At 36.4% G+C, this 23,392-nt stretch overlaps 2 protein-coding genes across 4 annotated transcripts; both read left to right on the top strand.

Moving 5' to 3' along the window:
- The first annotated feature begins 192 nt into the window (after nucleotides 1–192).
- Nucleotides 193–510, top strand: LOC122048058. Its single transcript, XM_042609665.1, has one exon. The coding sequence runs from the start codon at nucleotides 193–195 to the stop codon at nucleotides 508–510; it is 318 nt and encodes a 105-aa protein (XP_042465599.1).
- Nucleotides 511–5,099: 4,589 nt separating this feature from the next.
- On the top strand, nucleotides 5,100–21,137 carry LOC122044952 (GTPase ERA-like, chloroplastic). Of its 3 annotated transcripts, none has more exons than XM_042604981.1 (9): nucleotides 5,100–5,544; nucleotides 12,587–12,732; nucleotides 12,860–13,000; nucleotides 13,075–13,185; nucleotides 13,278–13,333; nucleotides 13,558–13,663; nucleotides 13,751–13,852; nucleotides 20,201–20,281; nucleotides 20,396–21,137. In XM_042604981.1, the coding sequence occupies exons 1-9, from the start codon at nucleotides 5,133–5,135 to the stop codon at nucleotides 20,480–20,482; spliced, it is 1,242 nt and encodes a 413-aa protein (XP_042460915.1). In that variant the 5' UTR covers nucleotides 5,100–5,132; the 3' UTR covers nucleotides 20,483–21,137. The 3 variants fall into 3 exon arrangements, with proteins under 3 accessions (XP_042460915.1, XP_042460914.1, XP_042460916.1); XM_042604980.1 differs by having other exon boundaries at nucleotides 13,295–13,420; nucleotides 13,565–13,663; XM_042604982.1 differs by having other exon boundaries at nucleotides 13,295–13,333; nucleotides 13,565–13,663.
- The last annotated feature ends 2,255 nt before the right edge of the window (nucleotides 21,138–23,392 follow it).

Genomic DNA, 23,392 nt, shown 5'->3' on the forward strand with positions numbered 1-23,392 from the left:
AAGCATGTTTGGTCGACTCACCAACCTCTCCTTTGACGACGTTCGTCAATTACAAGATTCCAGCACACCAACCAATCCAACTCATCAACCATACTTGACCTTCCTCACCCACTCCAGATCATTTTAAAAGCATCACAACCACTCAGTTAATCATCAGCGCCTTCCTTCTTCAATTCAATACTAACTAAGGCCATGTCGAATGCTTCGGAGTTCCGCTGGAGCCGGCGAGGCTACCGCCGCCTCTCCTCCCGGCAGCACTCCTTCGACTTGGCGGAAAACGCCGAGACGACGGTGGCAACGACGACGACGACTCCAACGACGTCTTTTCCGACGACGCTGAAGAGGTCGAAGACTACTAGGGACGTGAAGGCGCATCCGGTGATGAGGATCCTGCAGGCACCATCAAAGAAGGAGACGGCGAGGCCGGAGTTCCTGAGGTACTTGGAGTACGTGAGGGAGGCCGGTTCGTGGGATCCTACCTCCGACAAGCCCACCATTTACTTCAAGTAGACCAACTCTGTGTTCTTAATTTCCATGTTTTTGCCATGGATGTTTTTTTTTCCCCTCTCTCTGCGTCTCGAATACATTTTTTAGCTAGTTAGGCCGATTCGAGCCGATAATCGAATAATAGATGTACTGTATAAACCAAGTGTTGAATCAGGACAAAGCAAAATGATCTCTACGGCAGATCAGATCTCCTGATCCAGATATAAAAATAGAGTAGAAAATGAACCACTCGTAATTATGATTATTATGATTGGATTGTAGTCATGATCCGATTATAATTGATTGTAATTTCTTTCTGAGTTCATTATTTTTCTCATGTTATAGTTTGAATTTGGACAGAAGGTCGGAGACCGCTGGAGATGGACAAGTGACCAAGTTATTAGTCGTCGAATGAGGAACGGCCTCCAGCATGTCCAATTCAAATTATAATTTGAGGAGGACAATAAACTTAGAAAAGGATCATAATCAATTGTGATATGATGATGACTACAATCCAATCATAATTATGGATGAATTATCCTCTAAATTTTTTTTATAAATCTCTCTCCATATATGGAAGCTGTATCTGATTTGCCTACAACGTGTGACTTTTGATAGTATGTTTTTTAAGCTGATTGAGGGCAATGGTGACAAAAAAAGAAAACAAACAAAAAAAACAAAATCCAGCATGCTGTGAAAAAAAGACAGAATAACAGGGTTATCAACGCATATTACATATACATCTGTATCTGTTTTTTTTTTTTTTTAAAAAAAAAACAGTTTTGAATTTAAAGCCTAGATCCCGTTATATAGTGTTAACTCTTCTAATATTCTAACACTTTTTTAGAAAGGGGTCCACTCTTTCTGATTTGCATATAGAAGCTTTCTTCGTAAAAATAACATAAATAATATTCCTTTATTTTACTGATAACTGTTTTTTAAAATATTAATTAAAAGGAAATATTAAATTATTGGATTGATAAACCATTAATATGCTTTGTTAGCAAGTCAACAGAATTTTCTTTATAGCTCGATCGACTTTTGTTTGCAGATCGGGCTAGATTGAGTAATGTTATCACTCTTAAGAACTTGGCCTTTGCTTGACCTCTCACTAGGCCAAAGAGTTTGGTGTCATGGTCCAATATGTCTGAAGATTGATCAGTCTTCAGTGTAACATAGTGTGTCCGATCGGCCAAGTCACTTGGAAGAGACTTATGACCCGGTCTGAATGACATTAACACAATTCCCAGTTTCATTGATCTTGAGGGACTTGGGGTCTAATCGGATCAGTCATTCGATTAGTTAGAACAGATGACCGTATTAATCTTGAGTATTGACTTCTCATTAACTTGAACTATCATATCAATCGACTTTCTTAGCTTTGACATGACTCTGGACCTCCTTTATTCCTCGTATTAATTTTAATTACCATGGCCACGTTTACTTCGCAAAAAATTAAGATTTTAAAACTTTGTGCGCTTTAGGCTGCCTTTGGTAGTATAATCTGCCTTGTAATATAATCCAGATTACATTACAAGGCTGATTATTTTGTTTGGTTTCATTTTTAACTTGTAATGTAATGTAATCTGGATTACAAAATGTAATGAAGTTTTGTAATCTGGTTTACAAAACAAACACATTGTAATCCGATTACATTACGAGGCCACCTTCTAACAAAAATATGAATGTCAAATATACCCCTAGTCTGTCGCCGCCCAACCTTGCCCGTCGCCACTGCCACCGCCCCCCAGCGGCAGGCCGGCGACCGACCGGCGACTGGCAATCGGCCGAGAACCGGCGGCGGTCGGCGACCGGTGACGACCGACGGCCGGCGACGCCCGCGCGATGGCCGGCAACTGGCGGCAACGGCCACCGCAAGCTCCGACAGAGATGTAGCGCCCGCCGATAGAAGTCGTAGGATATTTTTGTCATTTTATAATAATACGAATTACATTCCTTATAAAAATAATGGACATCAAACAAAAGAATGTAATCACCTTTATGATCAAAGATTACATACATTTCATTACCAAACGTAGTAATGTAATCAAGATTACATTACATTACATTACAAATTTTATTACATTACAAGCTCAATTACATTACGCCCAACCAAACGTAGCCTTAATGTTTAGGTTTCATTTATCTTATAATAAAAAAAACTTATTTAAGTATTCTCTCTCTTGTTTTTTAGTAAATTATTTTATAAAATAGTGAAATCTTACTATTTTATTAAAAATCTCCCGCCTTTACTAACTAACTTTGGTGAAGTCTAAAATACATTTACGTTAATGTCCTTTTTTCTATTTATACTAAAAATAAGTCCTTTTTTCTATTTATACTAAAAATAATTTCAAAGTTTATTAGTAATTCCACAAGCGAAACAATCAGTGATCTAGAGTTTGAGACTCAGCTACAGCGTATTATTATGAATTTTTCTCATCATTAATTTTCTCTGGTTGTTTTATATAAAAAAATATAGTTCTCTTTAGTCCTATATCTTAGAATTGACAACAATATGATAAAAAAAACTTTTATAAATATTTTAGGCCGACGACGTTAAAAAAAATACTTTTCTTAGTTTTTTTACTAAGACAAGTATAATATTATATTTTTTTTTTATAGGGAAACCCGTTACAGTAGTTTGTTGCTGGGATTCTCTAGTGTCACTATTGTATGGGTCTGATGAATCTTACCCAAATAATTAATTCTTGGTTTATAAGGGTGACACTAGAAAATCTAAACAATTCAGATTTTCAAAGACCGAAATAATTTGTATATTATTATATTACACACGCAACGCGTGTGCACGGTCACACTAGTATAAATAAAAATTATGATAATTCTATTTAAAATTGGCCATTTGATAATTTCTATAAGATCGTGTTTTAATGTTGGAGTATTTTAGACATTTTGCTAATGTTATCTATTCAAATTTAAAATTTAATTAGCAGCGTAGATTAAGATTATTATTTTTAATTTTAATATTAAAAAGTTTAATTTATGGCTAAATCTATTATTTTTAAATGATTTTTTTATTAAATAACTTATGATAAATTCGTTGTCTATTAAAATAGACAAATCTATATAATGAATTATCGTTTGATTCATAAATTGTGGACTGAGGATTAATTTTCTTGGGTAAAATCCCGTTGTTTTTTCAAGGATGTAAATGAGCTGAGTCGTTCGTGAGCCGCTCATGAGCGACTCGATCAAAGCTCGACTCGAGTTCGAATTTGACTGAGCTCGATCTGAGTCGTTTAACATTCGAGTCGAGTTCGAGCTCATTTAACACTTAACACTCGCTCGAGGGCTTGTCGAACCTTGTCAAGCCAAGTTAATTTAATATTTTAATAATTAAAATTATTATTACTTTTAAAATAAAGAATAAGTTAAGAAGGAGTTGTTGGTGCAGCGAGACCGGCAAGAGGGGAGGGATGAATTACTTGTAAAATAATAACTACCCTCCTCGTGCTTTCAACTAAAAAAATAGCAACAAATAAAATAAAAAATAACAGAAAAGAAAGAAAAAGAACTCAGCAATTGACTTGGTTACAATCAAGAAGGTTGTTAATCCAAGGCGGTTGAATGTCGCACTAAAAGTCTTCTTCTCTTAAGACGGAGAAACCTTTTATACACTTAGAGAGTTCAAGAGTTGCTAAGAATTAAGTACAGAGTTGAATTAAGAAATTCCTACTTGCAGAGGCCTTTATATAGTTCTTGAAAATTTTATCTTAAGTCTTGAAGGCGCCTCCAATGAGGTTGAGGGCGCCTCCAAGAGGATATATGAATACAACTTTATCCGATTACAAACGACCAGATTGACCAAGTTGAGGGTGCCTCCAAGGTTGTTGAGGGTGCCCTCAATGCCATTGAGGGCGCCTTCATCAGCTTGATATTGGAGGTGCCTCCAACGACTGTTGAGGGCGCCTCCAGCTATTTTTCCAACTTCTTTCTTCTTCTTTTCAACTTCTGAAGTTTCGATTACTTGGGTGATTGCGGCCAACCGAAATAGGGCTCACCCAAACTCAATTTTCGGCCTTCTCCTCGAGCAGGCTTCCGTCCCGACTTCTCGTCCCTCGAACGTCGCACACGTTTTTCTCGTCCACTGAGTACTCTTCCGCAGCTCTTTCGTCCTTCGGACGCACCGAGCCCGTCGGCTCCCTTCCCGTGTCGTCATTCTCGCTAGCTGCGTCTTCCGCTTGACTTTCTGTGCTCCTAAGCTCCTGCACACTTAGACACAAGGATCAAAATCAAACAGGACCTAACCTAACTTAATTAATTGTTCACATCAAAATCACCATGGGTCTAATTGGAGTTTGTGATTAGAGTATGCCATTTGGTGTATTTAAGATTTACCGTTCGAATTCCTACTTGAACAAACTTTTAATTTATTTTTCCAAATTAGGCTCGAGCTTGACTTGAGCTCGACTCGAGCTCGAGCTCAAGTTGAGCCTATATAATTTTCTCGAACTCGAGCTGGCATGAGCTCGAGCTCAGCTCGCCCTAATTTTTTTTTATTTGCGTGGCGCGGGCAAAATCTGTTTTAGTCGGATGCAAAATGGATAGTTGGTCATGAATCCGGCCCATCACTACAAATGAATAATGATGCGATCCCTCTCAAGTCTTGCCTCTTATCTTATCCCATGGAGCTAGATTTGGCGCACCGCATCTCCCCGGCGCCGCCGCCGCCGTCGCTACCGTCGAGGGATCGATGCGCCACCGTGCTTTATTTATCTCCATATTTACCCTCCTCTTCGTCTCGCTTCTTTCACTGTGAGATCTCTCTTCCCTCTTTCCGTTCCTCGAGAAGCCAATTTCGTCCCTACGTTGCCAAATTACCTGCGTCTTTGGAGCTTGAGCAGAGGAATGGCTGTGCAAGAGCAAGTGACGAGGAGGAGTTGGAGGAGGGAACGTTGTCGTCGTCTTCCTCCGGTTATCCTTCGGCATCGCTTCTCTCTCTGAGCGAGAAGCCGGACAGGAACTTCGCCTTACTCGACGAATACGAGCTAGAGGAGCTCGATTCTGAGAGCTCCACTTGCCCAAACCACCGAACCGGTCAGTTCTCTTTCCTGCATTTCGTATGTTTTCCCTACTTGTTCCTTCGGTTCTTTTGCTTCCCGGAAACCTTATCTGCCAAGTGTGAGCGCTGATGTTCGAAACGTGTTGTTCTGGATACATTTTCTCTGCGCTTGTGCTGGAGATGCTTTGCGGTTTATTTGATTTATTAGCGTAGGTTATGTTGGGAATTCCAAATGATGTTTACTTTTAGAGAGTACGGTTCTCCATCCAGGATTGGACGCGATGATGTTTATTCTTATTTAATAGCAGAACTGATAGATTCCCTACAATTGTTGTTGTTCCGTTTCAATTCCTGATGGGAATGAGGAATCTGCTGCCTGTCGGATGACCTAAACCTTCTCCCGTGGCCTGCATAGATCAATATGTGTTAGAGGGCTCGCCGAAGTCCCCCCTGTGAGGCCCCTCCTATGCCTAAGTCAGGCTTGGATCATGATGGAATAGTAGAAGAAGAAAGGTAGAGTTAGAGCTTGATTTCATGGCCCCTCTTACCAACTTTAGCTGTTCTATTTATAGAGGCATGCTCTCAAACCCTAACAAGCTATTGGGTGTCAGGTCTGTGGATTGTTAGTAGTGTGCGGGTCCTGCCCCGATATACTGGGTTGAATCTGTGCCATGTGGGTTGGATCTGCTGGGCTGGAAGGGGATCATATCCCCTGGTATCACAATTCCCCCTCCAAGTCGGATTGAGGAGCGAAGTAGAATGAAGTCTGATTTAGAAAGTGTGGACTGCCTAAGTTGTTGAGCTATCAGAGCAACTGTCCAATCAAGTAGCCGAGTCACTGAGATTGACAAGGACTATATTTGCTGAACACTCAAGAGTGACTTGGGAGGCTGAATCAGAGAGCCCACATCGCTCGAGGAGAGGGGTTTGATCCCACTGAGGTCGTGAGGACAGAATAAGAAACATGATCTCGCGCCGATTGGGGAGAGAAGCTCGATCCTGTTGAGGTCCTCAGAGAGAATGTGAAACCGCCCCACACTAACCGAGGAGAGAAGTTTGATCCCGTTGAGGTCGAGAGGACAAAATAGGAAATTCGATCTCACGCAAACCGGGGAGAGAAGTTCTATTCCACTGAGGTCGTGGGAGAGGATAAGAATGGAGGGATAAAGTATGGATGTTCTAGGTAGAGAATATTCCCATATAGAGGAGGGGTGTGCTCCTATGGGGATGTTCCTGAACGGGATGTTCCCAAAGTGATCTATTGCGAGGATGTTCCCAATCAGTGATCTTTCCAAAGTGAGTGTGCTGCTGCAGGGATGTTCCCAAAGTGATCTATTGTGAGGATGTTCCCAATCAGGGATCTTTCCAAAATGAGTGTGTTGCTGCGAGGTGTTCCCAAATAGGAATGTTCCCAATGTGTGATTTGCTACAAGGATGTTCCCAAAGTGAGTGTGGTCCTGTGGGGATGTTCCCAAAGTGATTTGCTACGGGAATATTCTCAATCGGGGATATTCCCAAAGTGAGTGCGCTGCTACGGGATGTTCTCGATCGGGGATGTTCCTGCGATATGTTGCGGGGATGTTCCCTGTCGGGGATGTTCCCAAAGTGTGACCTGGCCACGGTGGATCCCCCGAGGTATATAAATTCCATTGTTTTTTTCTTTTCTTTTTTGGCTTGTTCTTCAATTAGCTTTACTATTTCCCAATTACAAAAGTTTGTTTGATCATGCGGATGATGAAAATATATGTAAAATATAGTTGTTCCTACTGATAAATTTGTATTAGTGCCAACAATATTCAATCTCACACATATTTGCTGTTTTTCGATAATCAATTTTCCCTCGGAATCAATTAGTCACCTCCTTTACCAATGCTGATTATTTCCATGGTTGAAAGTAATAGTACTTGTCCTACTTTGCATGTAATTATTAAATAAAAACACATTTCATTCAAGGATCTTTGTTCTTGAATTGGTAACCTTTTTGTACAATTTCGATTGGTCGATGCCAATCACAAATAAAAAAGGGATCAGTTTTCACAATCCAAAATGCTCCAACAATTGTGATATATTTTGCACCAAAATTCTACTTACTTTTTCATGACAACAATAATTGTATCTTGTCTCTTATGGAAGTTATGGGAGTTAAATGGCGGAGAAAAAACTAATCACTCCTAGAGTTTAAATCAAATATTTGAATTATTTGGGTTGGGTCAGCCCTCATGGGTTGCCCGTTAACTTTTCTTTCATCTCCCACTTGCACATGAAGGCTAGAGCTTTATCCAATATGATCATAACTATATACCAACAATTTTATACAAGCAAATGGATTGTGTGACTAATGAGCATATTAAATAAAAGCTCAAAGTTATACACCGGTTAAATATATATAGCAGTTCAATCCAAAATATGTATGGGGACAATCAACTTGCTATACTCTAGATTTATTTGATCACATCAATCTTTTGTCCTGAGATTAAAATAGCATATATGATTATGTATTTCTGTATCACATATGTTCTAACAGCTAAATTAAAATGAGTAGCCAGCTTGTGAATACAAATCAGGTGTCAAAATAAATCTTTCTTTTCCACTAGAAATTTTCAATCTTTATTTTAGCTTTCTTATGCATGTATCACATTACTGGATCATCCATATCTATTGGTAGTATCTAAAGTGGCAACACTAAAATAAAGTTAAAGAAGCAATTGAAAGTCTTAACTTAAGGGGTATAAAATGAGGTTATATAAACTTGTGGATCTCACACAATGAGCTGGGACTCAACTACTTATTATCCAAATGGTCACTTCAACACACGTGGTATGAAACTTCCTAATTGGAAGCATATGAAAAAAAAAATACACATTGTATAGATCTTAGTTCAAGTGTATCTCAACACTTCCTCATTTGTCCTTCAATAGTATCAATCTTAAGAAAACTCTAATCTGGCTATTAGACAATTTTAATATATTGGGGGAAAATCCATTTTGATTACAAAAATAAATATTTAATTAAGTAATCTCATCTCACTAATTCATTACCGAATTTTGTTCACAACAAAGTCAATACTATCTCATCTCTACATGCTACGTAGCATCAAAGGTGATTGCTCATGTGAGAGAGCCAATCTCAACTTATGAGACATACTTTTAATTCACTAATATATATCATAAACTAAATGTGTACATATAAAATGCATAATCAAATGTCATTATAATAACGGACACTATCATAAATACTCATGTTCTCAGTTACAATCATATTCTGCACAATCTAAGAGATTTAATGTGATCTATAAAGATGTCTCTAGGTTTTGACTTGGTAAAAAGACGAACCATCATCAATTGCCTACCATCACCAATTGCGTAGGCATGAATTTCAGAATCACCTTCTCTTCAATAATATCTCTGAGGAAATACTTCATGTCAACATCGATTTTTCCATGGTATTTAGGCTCTTTAGTGTAAGCAATTGTTGATTGATTATTACAATAAATTGGCATAGCTCCCGTGGAACATTAGAATCTTCTCAACCCAAAACCTTCTTGCACTGCAGAAGCACATGCCACAAATTCTACTTCCATTGTGGATAGTGATACACAAGACTGTTTCTTGTTTCTCCAAAACAGACAACTACTATTTAGCAAGAAACCATCGCTAGAGGTGGATTTATGATCATCTAAATCACCTCCTTAGTCAACATTTATATATCCTTTTAGTATTAAATCTTTTGCTTGATAACAAAGGAAACAATTGAGGGTGCCTTTTAGGTATCTAACAATCCTTTCTACACTCTAATGTCATATTCCTAGGTTAGATTGCTAGCTGCAAACAAGACACATGACATAACAAGTATCAGGACGAGTACGCATCATTATGTACATCAAATTCCCAATAACACTAGAAGTCTAGAATATGATACTTTAGACATCTCTTGTATTTCTTTAGAAGTGTATGGGCGCATTTCACGACTTGAATTGTCGCCTTTGGCCATAGGAGTATCAATGTGTTTGCAATTTGTCATCCTAAATAGCTCTATTTTTTTTTTTTCAATTTATGATTCTTGAGACAATGCAAGCAATCTCTTAGAACAATCTCGATAAATTTTAATACCAGAATGTAATATGCCTCACCCATGTCCTTTATTTCAAAATCAGAGGAGAATCACTTCTTTGTATATACTCCTTGTCATTTCTAGCTAACAATATGCCATCGACATAAAGAGATATAATTAGAATCTTTTTATGTAAACACAATGACCTTTATCTATCATGATGAAGTCATATGAGATTATTGCTATATGAAATCTCAAATACCATTTCTTAGAAGACTGCTTAAGGCCATAGTTTGATCTATTTAATTTGCAAACTTTATTTTCTTGTCCTTTAACAACAAAACCTAGTGGCTATTCCATATAGATTGTTTCTTCAAGATCTCCATCAAGAAAAATATCCATTTGATATAATTCTAAATTCAAATTTGCAGCTAGAGCCAACAATAGCCTAATAGAAGTAAATCTCGCTATTGTTGAAAATGTTTCTTCTTAATCAAAACCCTCTAGGTGAGTATAACCTTTTGCCACTAGCTGAGTCTTATACCTCTTTATTGTTCCATCAGCCTTTCACTATTTTTGGAGAAGTCATTTGTTCCCAATAGCTTTTCGCACATATGGAAATTGAACCAGTCCCCAAACTTGGTTTGATTCCATTGACTCCATCTCTTCTTCCATTGCTTTCATCCACTTGCCCCTTGAAGGACAAGATAGAGTCTCATCTATGTTTTTAGGCTCTTCTTTATCTACTGAAGATATGATAAAAGCATGCCCTTCAATCTTATAATGTCTCTTGGGCATAGCTTTACTATTACTCTTTAGAAGTTGGGGTTCAAATAAATCAATGTGGCCAGAATTGCTCCCAATACGATCAAGCAATTACTCATCTTTTTGAATTTTTAATGATCATCTGGCACAAAATCTTTATTTGAATTAGGTAACTGAAATAAAGGTTCACTTTCCTTTATTTCACCTCTTTTAGGAAAATCATTCTCCAAACTCAGTAATGCTTCCAGCTTCTTATTCATTTATGAACACATAACCCTTAGACTTCGTAGAGTATTTAATAAAAATATACTTCTTTCCTTGAGGACCCAACTTTCTATATTTAGTGGTAGATTCATAAATATAAGCATATGATGCCCAAGTTCTAAGGTTACTTAGGTTTGGTAGATAAATTAGCTTGCACCATCATGATCCTTATCATATCTAACAATGGCCTATTCTTCTCTCAACAACGATATTTTGCTAAGCTGTGTGAATGGTCAATTGTCTAATTATGCCCTTTTTCATTTCACAGCCTCTATCAATTTTCAAGGCCTTTATTGCCCTATTCATTTGATTTTCCGCTTTGTTTGAATAACATCTAAAACATTTGAGTGCTTGAGATTTATGTGAAATCAAATAGACATGACCAAAACGAGTGAAATCATCTATAAATGTAATAAAATAGGAGGCTCCATGTCTTGCCTTCACATTCATTATTGGACTACATATATCTGAATGAATTAATTGCAATGAAAATTCTTAATCGCTTTTTCAATTGACTTTTGTACCATTCTTTCAACAAGACAATGCTCACAAGTTGACAAATCAACTTTAGAAAGAGAACCTAATAGTCCTTTTATTAGTCGAGTCATCCTGTCTTGTTCGATGCAAACTAATCTAGCATGTCAAGCATAAGCATCCACACCTGTAATACTAAATGAACAAACATATTAAGAAATTTTTCGATCAATAACAACAACCAAACCTTATCCCACTAGGTGAGGTCGACTATACAGATCATTCTACGTCATTCGGCTCTATCCCTAACTATATCATCATCTATATAAAATATATTTTATTTTATTGTTGTTAACCAAGTCTTCTTCTTTCTTGTTTGATGTTTACATCGCCTAACCGAAGCATTATAATTTTTTTCATTTCAACCATCCTGCTTGTAGTCTCAATCCCTCTATCCTTCATGGATGAACTGTTTAACTTTTCTTTCATGAACATTAGAGAAGTAGGACAGTTTGAGCCGATAACTTGAAATGATTGGAATGTCATATTCAAATAATTTTATTTCATGTTGATTGAATTAGTTGCTTGAGTATTTTTTAGACCCATATTTTTTTATATATATTTGTCTATTTGATGTTTATTTGATCTCAGATAGGGTTTTACAGATTATGAAATGTTTCATAATTAATTCAAAAGTTGTAAAAGACTAATAGCAATATCTAAGTGTATGTTATGAGTTGCGTTAAATTAGTATGGTATTGAAATGATCGGAATATCATATTCAAATAATTTTATTTCAAGTTAATTGAACTAGTTTCTCTAGCATTTTTCATACCAATATTTTTTATATATTTAGTTAAAGTAATTTATCTCAGATAGTTTTTTTTTTTCTGATTATGAAATGGTTTACAATTAATTCAAATGACGTAAAAGGACTAATAGTGGTAATTTAAATTTATGAGTGATGTTAACTTAGTAATATTGGTAAACTAAGACTGTACTTATAGGAGTGTGAGAAGTCCAAATATGTCTTGTTTTGTGATTTTATTTAAGTTAAAATGAGTTGTTTGGGTCAATCAATAAGTTTTGGTCAAAATTGTTTATTGGACAAACTTTTTAAATCATATAGAAACAACTTTGGGATATCAATTTCAGAAAGTATTTTGGATCGAGCATTGGTGAGTTGCTTTTGGAATGCAAGGGTTGAGTAAAAGCACTTTGAGCATGAACTTGCCAATTAATTCTTGAAGTGTTTTGGCCATCAAAAGCACTTTTGGGAGCGTCCTCCCAAACACCACACTCAAACACAACCTTGAATCAGAATGGAGCATACTTGGGTAAACTATTCATGGGAAAAAAAATTTACAGTCAACTATAAAACAATTGATGTCAGAAGTCACAACATAACCTAATATATCCAATTATTGACAAAATACTTTTTGGAAAGTAAATACTTGCCGACTTTTATAGCTAATGAATCAATACAACTAACTCAGTCATCCCACTAAATCTTGGCAACTGCAGGTTATGTAGCTGTTTTAGGCAAGCCGAATGTTGGAAAGAGTACACTCTCAAATCAAATGATAGGTCAAAAGCTTTCAATTGTTACAGAGAAACCTCAAACTACTCGTCATCGTATACTTGGTATATGCTCTGGCCCTGAATATCAGGTACCATATTTTCATTGATTTACAGTTTTAAAGTTAGTACTTGCTTCAATAAATGTAGTAGAGAAGTGATTAGTATATGGGATTCAAACGAGTCAATTTTCTGATCTCATATTGTGTTAGTTTGCAGATGATACTTTATGATACACCTGGCGTTATTGAAAAGAAGATGCACATGCTGGACTCCATGATGATGAACAATGTCAGAAATGCTGCAATTAATGCAGATTGTGTGCTTGTAGTTGTCGATGCTAGTAAAGTGCCACAAAAGGTAATTTCTATTAAAATCTTTATTATTTGAAGGATATGAGTAACAGTATTGGCTTTTACTTCTGTAATCTTTAGATTGATGATGTACTAGAAGGCATTGGAACATTCAGGAGTAACCTTCCTATTCTATTGGTGTTGAACAAGAAGGATTTGATCAAGCCAGGGGAAATTGCAAAGAGACTTGAGGTTGCACTTCTACAAACATTGCTAGCTAGTATCCTTGTGTTATTTTCTTCCATGTTCTAATACTTGTTTTTCCATTTATTTGTTCACCTTAGACTTTCACATTCTGCAGTGGTACCAGAAGTTTACTGATGTGGATGATGTCATACCTGTAAGTGCAAAATATAGTCAAGGAATAGAGGATGTAAAAGAATGGATAATTTCAAAACTCCCTTTTGGTCCTGCTTATTATCCCAAGGTTTTTAAACCTTCAAATCTTAATTGAATAGTTAAGTTACTATGGCTTGTTTCAGTTAGTTGAAGTGGTGCTTCATTTTTCATTGTTCAGTGGCATAAAAGTTTCTTATGCAAAAAATCTCAGGCGATTTTCTTTAGCATGCAGGATATAGCTAGTGAACATCCAGAGAGATTCTTTGTTGCAGAAATTGTTAGGGAGAAAATATTCATGCAATATAGAAATGAAGTTCCATATGCATGCCAGGTCTGTTTCCAAGGTTCTGAGATCATATACAAGCTAGTTCTTCTTTTGTCTTGACAATAATAAATGAATCAATTTCACTTGGTGTAGGTCAATGTTCTGAACTACATTAGTAGACCTACATCTAAAGACTTCATTCAAGTTGAAATTGTTGTTGAGAAGGACTCACAAAAGATAATACTCATTGGCAAGGTATGTTCGTATGTGCTTTTAGTGTGTTTGGCACCCTCTTGATTTTCTAGAATACTTCTTTTGCCAGTTGGAGAGAACTACCCCTACATAGCTTATATGTTCATAAGAATTGTGTTATCACAATTGTTTTAACATATGCCAAAAACTTCAGTTTGCACCTCCAAAACTGCAAATATGTTTATAAAAATTTCCAATCAAGTGTTAAATGTGTACTCTTTTCAAACCCTATGTGGTCCTTAGAATGTTTTTTGAATAACTATATCAGCATATGATAAAAAGTTGTCTTTATGCCTTATTAGTGAAAATATCGTGCTTATCAGTTTTCATAGATTTTAGAAAGTTTTCATGTTTTCACCAAGTGGCCTGTGAATGGAATCTTTGATGAATTCATTTCATCTAAACTAGCAGTGAATTGGAAAATCTAACTTGATGTGAATGCTGGAATGCTGCTCCATAAAAAGGATTGACCAGGATTAATCTAGCCTCTCCCTAGGACATGAGATGTCAATCCTTTATCTAAAATCACAATAGGACTTGAAGTCTGGCAGTGGGTTCTGGAGTTGGTGGAGCTGCAGGGGAGGTGTTGTTGTCTCAGGAAAACAGTCCAACAAATGGAGAGGACCAGCCTCCCATGCTGACTGCCACATCGCAGCAAATTGTGGATGTGGCAGGCACGTCAGCACTCCCTGTTGATGCAGCAATCACAGCAGCCCCCCCCCTAGGACGTGGCAGAGGCTACACTGCCTGCAGCTGAGGGGGCAGTCACTGGTGCGGTGAGTGGCAAACTGCAGCCCTCTCAGCCTGAGGTGAACAGAATGTCAGCCCGAATGCTGCTGGGATTTAAGGACATTGACACAGTGGAGAATTCCTTGGGATATTATTTGATTGGATGCTTCATAGGCTGCTTCCCGGGCAAAGTCTGGAATTATAGGAGTGGCTAAGCGGTGGGGCGTCAACTACCAATATGACAGTCATCGCAGTGGGTGGATGGATTTTAAATTTGACACTGACAGGGACCGGGTGCGTCAAGGTGGACCATATGTCACTTTTGATAGTTTGTTTTACCTTAAGTTGATGTCTCGGCGCTTCTTGTATGCAGAGGAGGAGCTATGTTACTCACCGGTGTGGGTACGGATCCATGTACTGCTGCTTGATTATTGGTCAACGACCATTCTAAGTATGATTGGCTCAGAGATTGGCAGGTCTCTACACACGGACACTCCGACAAAAGAACACCTCAATTTTATTTGCATCTTAGTTGAGGTGGTTCCCGTAGGCCTGAGAGCAGAGACGATCACAATTCGCCTTCCAATCGGAGTGGATTTTGATGTGGACATCTAGTTTGAGCAACTCCTGAGCTGTTGTACAAGATGTCAATGGATTGTTATCTTGATTCGGCTTCCACCACACCCTTCACGCTTTATTGTTATCTCCACTTTTATTTCACCACCAACATCAATTGCATATTCTTTTATGTTCTTTAGTTCTAATTTGATTTTCGTGCCCTATTATCATCTTTGCACATCATCATCGTGCATCATCACCTTCCAATCATCGTCGCTTCCATCATCTTTGTTCCTTGCAACATAGCCGAATTGGTCACCACGTGCTAGATTTGCAAAATTGAACAAGGGTCGATTCTCGACAAAGTTGACGTAAAATATCCTCCCACGTGGTGGCCTACTCGGTTTCATAATTTACCGTTCTATAGATGGTTGTAGGGCCAGCTCAACTGTGTGAAGCGCTCGGGGTCAGCGTATGACCTTTTGCAGAATTATTTCCTCACAACCACCACCTATAAAATAGATCACAAGTAGAGGAGATCAAACTTTCCTTTTAATTTCAAGCTGCAAATTCTTCAACAAGAAGGCTTGCATCAAACTGATAATATTGTTTCTTCTTTGAAAATTATTATTGTTTAATTGAGTAGGTTAATTGTGCATTATCTATTTTTCTCATTATTCCAGCTTAGTTTATTATCATCTTATTACCTATCTATTTTGACATTATTTCTTGATTGTTTTATTTCTACTTTTTTCATCATTATTCATTTCCTACTTATTTTCTTAAATTACTATGCATCTTAAGTTTATAATCCTCATTCCTTGTTGAGCCTCCACATCAACATGATGGAAAACTCCACTATCAAAGTGGTAGATATTAAATATGAACTTTTGGAAGATGAGCTTAAAATCCACCGATTTAGAGTGGCAGACCTACAACGGTTTAATGTCCATACTGAAACTGGTAAAGGACATGAGTTCGAAGCCTGCAAATCACATATCACACATCGCTCAACAATCACCCATACATCCTCCCCGTTGAAATCATCAATCAGTCATTGACAAAGTAGATAACTTTTAGGACACTCAAACCCGACCTAGGTTTAGACTTGGACCTAAATTTGAAATTATACCATAAAAATATACTGCCCACCCAGTCAAATTAGATATCCTTAATTTTGATGGTCGGCAAGACCCAAATGCATTCATGATTAGATTGCCGACATTGAACATTACTTTGACTTGTATAGCATGATCAAAATTGAACGAGTGCAATTTGCAAAATTTAAACTTGAAGGTTTAGCAAAGAAATAAGTGTAGAGTATTCAAGATCAATACATCTCAAATGGGGAAGAACCAATCACACATTGGGTAGAAATAAAATGAATTCTAAGTAGAAAATATGCTCCACCATACTTTAGACTATGTGGATCAATCTAGAACAATCAAACACGAGCGTAAACAAATATCTAAGCAAATTTGAAAATTTACAAATGCTTTGTAACCCCAAATTAGAGCCTAGTCAAATTTTGATCTATTTCATTGATGGATTGAGACTTGAAATTCAAAGATAAATAAAATTATTTGCCCCAACCTCGATTGAAGAGGTTTGTCAAAAGGCTAAAGAGTGAGCGTATTATGAAGCCTCTTTACACGCATCCATTAGGCCCCTCAACAAATAAGATTCCTACTTGTGGAGCGTCATCACAATCTAGCAAGCCCCTAAGCCCAACTCATCCTTGATTTGTCATCAAGCGAATAGAGACAAATACCCAAGCCATTAGGAAAGTAGAAAATCTTTATATTCAATGTTTTAATTGTCATGACAAAGGTCATATAGCATCCAAATGTCCATACGAAGTCTTAACTTTAGAACAGGAAAACGACAAAGAATTTGACCCTCTTGACAAGCACCATGAAAATGAGAAAACTGAAGAACAGATCAAAGGAACTAATGTAATCGACAGTGGGAGTTGTATGAACATAGTTTCCACATAGGCTCTTTCTAGGATTCAAGCCACCTTGAAACAACTCCCAAACCCCTATAAAATGACATGGGTAAATCAAACCTCCCTTCCAGTTACACAACGGTGTTTGGTTCCCATAAAGATAGATCCATATAAAGATAATATATGGTGCCACATTCTTCTTATGAATGTGGCCCATGTCATCCTTGATCGGCCTTGGCTTTATGATATCTTTGTTACTCATGACGGATGAGAAAATACCTACTCTTTCAAACACAATGGCAAGAAAATCAAGATGTACCCAGTCAAACCCAGCATACCAAAGTCCAAACCTAACTTGCTCATCAAAGCGACCCAACCCTTGAGACAATCCCTCCATCTTCTCACACAATGCACTTTTGAAAAGAAAAAGCAAATGGTATTATTAATGTCCCATTACATTAAATTGCACCCTATGAAACTTGAGAACATAACTTGCAACCCCCACATATGCATATGGCCAACGGCACCAAGGATCTGATCGCAAGATCTCAATTGTCTAACCTACTACTTGTTGAATTTGCTCACAACTTGATAAACCATGTTCCGATCATAGTACATTCAAAATCGTGTATGGGTCAAAAGCTTGTCAACTTGTTAATGTGTCTCTCTTACCTACCACTTCTTATTTATCTAAATCAGTAGCTAAGTGCAATAGAGAGATTCAAGTTGATGTCAGAAGAAAAGTCATACCGAGTAATGAGGATTATAAATTTCAAGGCAATACATATTATAAATTTAAGGAATATAATATAGGGGACTATGTGCTTGTTCATATTCACCCTAAGTACTTCCCTAAAAACTCCTCAAAAACCCACTTTTGGTACTTTTTAAAATTATGACAAAAATTAGTGTTAATGCATATGTTGTTAATTTATTTAAATATTAATCTAATTTTCAATGTTGAGGACTTACTACCATATCAGAGAATATTCAAGCCTTTCTCTATTGAATTAACTATAGGTCACATTCCGTTAATGTTGACTCCTACACCCATCAGTGACACAATATTCTCATCCTACGAGCCCGAGTTATCAAAGAAATTGTTCCATCCACTCGAAAAAGACAATCCAAGAAGATAATTCAACAATGCGAGTTGAGTTCTCCTCATTGGAGGAGAATAATGCAAACAAGGAATCATATTGGCATAAAAAAGGCAATGATTGAAGAAATAAACAAACAACTATTGGATTCAGCTAACAAGGGGTCTCCGTTTCACAACAATTCTACCTTCCTACTTGACAAAATAAGCAGACACATCAATATCAGAAAGGCAATGTTTGAATAAATAAACTTGATTTAGCTAAAAAGGCGCTACCGCTTCATAACTGCTCCACCTTCCTACTTGACGGAGTTAAGTTCTCTTTGGTTTAGGAGAATAACGCAGTCAAAACTAAGTCTGTTAATTTTTATAATTAGTTGAGACTTAAAAAAAAGTTATTTAATTTTTTTTTATAAAAATCTATTAGGTTTTATTCGAAAAATTAGGATTTTGTTAGAAAAGTCTCTTTATTTTATAAAGAATAAATCATGTTATCAAAGTATAAAATGGGGTTAGAATCCCATGTAATAGAAAAGTTTCAAAGTTAATACAATTTACAATTTCCTTTTGTGAGAATCAATAACTTTTCTCTAGGTGAGGATCGTATCTTTATCCTTTTGTTGTGCCGCATCTATTTGGTCTTAGAGGAACTTTCCTCTAGGTGAGGATTGCATCTCAACAAAGAACATGGAAAATATTAAAGTACCTCAAAATTCAGCTTAATTTATAAAACAAGAGTGCATGGTAGCTATACCAAGACCAGCAGCCATAATTTTTAAAAACTAAACAAAAGAAAAAGATTTGAGAAATTGCTAGTGTTAAGGCCAAGCTCATGCGGGGAGGTAAGCTGGTACTTAAGCTACATGCAAAAATAAGTCAAACTTAGAAATGTAGGACTAAGGGGTGGAGTGTCTACTTTCATCCATTTCCCTGTATCTCCTTTCTCTTTTCTTCTTTAGCAAATCTAAAATTACCAAATTTACTCTAAAAAATATTTTTAAATTACTAAAATAATTCCTATAAATACCAAAACTTAATTTTTTAAATACCCCTTTTTTCTTTTTTCTTATTCCTATTTAATTTTTTTTCATATGTTTTTTGTCTTGGTAAACTTGGCCTAGGCCAACATAGGCATGGGTCAACTAGGCCCCCGCCAACTTGGACCTTGGCAGGGTGAGCAAGGTGACCAATGTTTGGCGTCACGAGCCATGCCTAGCACCACATGTAACCAAGTGTGTGGTGCCTAAACCGACCACACACCTAAATAGACAAATCCTGCCTCTGTCATGCTCAACCCGACACCTAAATCAGCTGACAAGACCTGTGCCTGCGTAATCATGGCTCGTTAGCATCTCTAGTTTAAAGGACTACTACTTAAACAATGTTTTCTTGTTGCTTAATCTCTTATATCTCTCGCTTCAGTGTTGGTCAATCAAACAAAATGGCAATTGTTTATTATGTCATCCTGTGTTAATGCTCCCAGATTATCTGAATGTTGCTATTGATCTCCTAGGTTGTGTTACTTTTGGTTTTATGCCTATGTGCAATTTATTATACCAAATTAAAGCAAAGATGTGGCTAAAAGCTAGTGAAGTCGTCTAATTATCTTCTCATTTTTGACATATCTTAAACACCGTGGATGCATGACGTTGTCTAGCTATCTTATGCCAGTTGGGATTATTTGCTCCAAAACACCCTCTAGCCACTCGGTTTGATCGAAGTTTATATGAATGTTGATGCTTTGAAGCAAAGTTATTTGTATATATGATTCAAATTATTTGCTTAGAAAAATTCATGAAATGGCACAGCATTACTTCTAAGAAACATTGGACTTATCACAAATTCAGATAGGAAAAATGTGTGTAGTTCAATATGACCTAGAAAGTTGTTAATGATGTACTTATTCAAGAAAATTTTCTGCTGCAATATTCAATTACCATTTTTTATCTTTTCATTTCAAAATAGTTTACTTGTTATTTCAATTCAAACTCCACTTCCCAATCCATTTGTTGTATAGGGTGGTAAGGCTTTGAAGGTGCTAGCAACAGCTGCAAGGCTTGACATTGAAGACTTTCTGCAAAAGAAAATCTTTCTCGAGGTCTTGATCAATGACATTTAGCGTTTGCTGCAAAATTTTCTCGTTTTTCTGAAAAGAAAATAAGAAAGATGAAGAAACACACTTGTCTAATTGCTCTTTATATGGCTTGTGCAGGTGGAAGTGAAAGTAAAAGAAAATTGGCGACAGGATGAAGGGCTACTGCGATACTATGGTTATGGCGGTCAAATAAGAGCTCTGTGAAAGCCTCACTGTGCAAATTACCTTTATTTTTCTTGTAATTTCTATGAGATGTAAACTGCCAAATATGTATGTCACACTTTTTGGACGGCTCTACGCAGGGCTGTTCGAGTGCTTGCTAGATCATTAGTGTTAATTGTCATTTTTCCAAAACCATGGAGTTAACCATGAATTTGAACTGCAAATTGTTAGCAAACAAAGAGCATTTTCACTCGAGTGAGTGGAATCAGCTGGCAAAGAGACAGTTCTCATTGGACTCGATTGCTGCTGAGGCTCATTGTCTTACTTATTGCATACTTGTACGGTCGAATGCAACTATGGAAGGATGGAAGATGAAATGGACCAGCAGTCATCAAAAAGAGTCATCACAGGAATATGGAATTGTCGATAAAATTATGTAAATATTAATGTGTTAGTGGATTGTTGAGTTGACACAAGTGAATGGTCTTAGAAATTGTCCAGATTCATTGCGTTGAAAATAGTGGTAATATAGTTGAGTTAGTGGATGGATGAGAAATAACAGGATAATGGTGGTAAGATAGAGTTAGTGTTTAATGTTGAGGTGTTAGCAGAGTTAGTGGGTTATTGAGTATGAATTATGTATTAGCCTATAAATAAGTTATTTATTTATCAATGAAATATTGAGAAAATTATTTTATCTTCCTTGTGTGTCCATAGACTCTTTTGTTATTTTTCTTAACAGTAGTATCAGAGTTAAGTTTTGAAGAGAGCCAATGCTTTTTGAATGTTTTGTATAATCAATCATTTCTTCATTTGATGGTCACTATGATCATTGGAGTATGCTCATGGAGAATTTTTTAAGGTCCAAAGAATATTAGACTATCATGTTTTTGGAATAGCAGAACCGAAAAAAGGTGTTACGCTAATAGATACACAATTGAAAGATCCTAAAGAAAAGAATTATCTTTTCTAAATTATTGATCACTCAATCTTGGAAACCATTCTCTGCAATGATGTCGCTAAAGATATATTGGATTCCATGACAAAAAAGTACCAAGGTATGACAAAAATAAAGAGGTAGCAGCTTCAAGCACTTTGTTCAAAGTTCAAAATGCTTCGAATGAAATTAGCATAATCGATTACAGATTATTTTTCAAAAATGATAACAATCGTTAATAAAATGTGGATCCTTGGTGACAAGACAGAGGATATTCTTATCATCGAAAAAAGTTTTTAATCTATAACATTAAAATTTAATTTTATTGTTTGCACTGTTTAAGAAGCAAATGGTGTAGGTTTAATTTCAATTGATAAATTATAAAGTTCATTATTGGTTTATGAACTGAAAATCAATCAATATGAAAAAGATGAGCAAGTATTGAAGGCTTTATCAGAAAATCATTCTACAATTGGAAGAAGTGATAGAGGATGAGGAAGAGGTAGAGGTCGAGGAAGAGGAGGTAGAAACAATAATAATCATAGGAACCAATAACAAAATCAACATCAAGAGAGTTATTTTCAAAGAAGAGATAACGGGTGTGGAGATCTTTATTCAACAACTAATAGAATAAAGTCAGCAGACAAATCCAATATTAAATGTTACCGATGACACTTGTATGGTCATTATAGATTAAAATGTTATACTAATTTGAAGAAATAAAATGGAGATTATACTAACTTTGTAGAAGAAGAAATAATATCTCTTATGATGATATGTCATGAGATAGAGAAAACTCAATGGAATATATGATATTTAGATAAAGGATGCAACAATCACATGTGTGGAGAGGAGACATTGTTTGACTTAGATGAATCCTTTCATAGTTCTGTCAAATTTGACGACAACTCTACAATTTCTATTATGGGAAAAGAACAGATAACAATACAAGCGAAAAGGAATTCTACTCATACTATCTCTAATGTTCTTTTTGTGCCAAATTTAAAGACTAATTTGCTTAGTGTGGGCCAATTACATGAAAAAGGATATGAGATTGCTATTAAAGGAGTTTGTCAGATTCAAGATGCAAAGTTGGGTTTAATTATGCAAGTTAATATTACACCAGAGGAAGCTTGGAGTGGAAGAAAACCTATTATTGATCATTTTTGGATTTTCAGATGTATTGCCTATTCTCATATTCTAGATGAAAGGAGAAAGAAGCTAGACAACAAAGGTGAAAAATACATTTTTCTTAGTATGAGTAATACATCAAAAGCTTACAAGTTATATAATTCGAGAGAGAATTATTATTAGTCGTTATGTTGTTTTTGATGAAGAAGCCATTTGGTCATGAAATCAAAATAACGTAAAAGAGAATATCCCTATAGATTTTGATGATGATGAGAAAGTGCAACAACCTATGGAGGATGAGCAACATGAGGAAGTCAATCAAAATATTCCAATAGCAAATCAAAGTCCAATTGAAGCCGAATCATAAAGGACACAATGTGTTCAAAGGAGACCAACATGGATGTCTAATTATGAGGTGCCTGGAATTAATAAAGGTGATGATCCACTTACTCATTTTGCTTTGTTTTCATATTATGGCCCTTGGGAGCAGGGTGTCATGGTTAGACCCTCCAACGATAGATCAGAGAATTAGAGTTTGAGACTCAACTATGATGTATTATTGAGAATTTTTCTCTTTAATGGGTAGCAGACCGGAGAATGCTGGTTGTTAGGATAGGCCTCCATGTGCATTTCCCCTATTTATCCAGGTGACCGGTGAAAAACTTCCATGGGGTCAGGTTGGTCACCCTGGGCTCGTCATTACCTGACCTGGTTAATCCTTCTTTTTTTTTTTTTTTTTTTTTCATATTATGACCCTACTATCTTTAAAGTGGCTATCAAAGAACGAAAGTGGAGAAGGGCTATGGATGATGAAATTACAGTGATGGAAAGAATAATACATGGGAGTTATGTGATCTTTCTAAAGGGGAAAAGATAATTTGTGT

The sequence above is a fragment of the Zingiber officinale genome, chromosome 2B, assembly GCF_018446385.1.
Source record: "Zingiber officinale cultivar Zhangliang chromosome 2B, Zo_v1.1, whole genome shotgun sequence".
In the NCBI taxonomy this organism is placed as follows: Eukaryota; Viridiplantae; Streptophyta; class Magnoliopsida; order Zingiberales; family Zingiberaceae; genus Zingiber; species Zingiber officinale.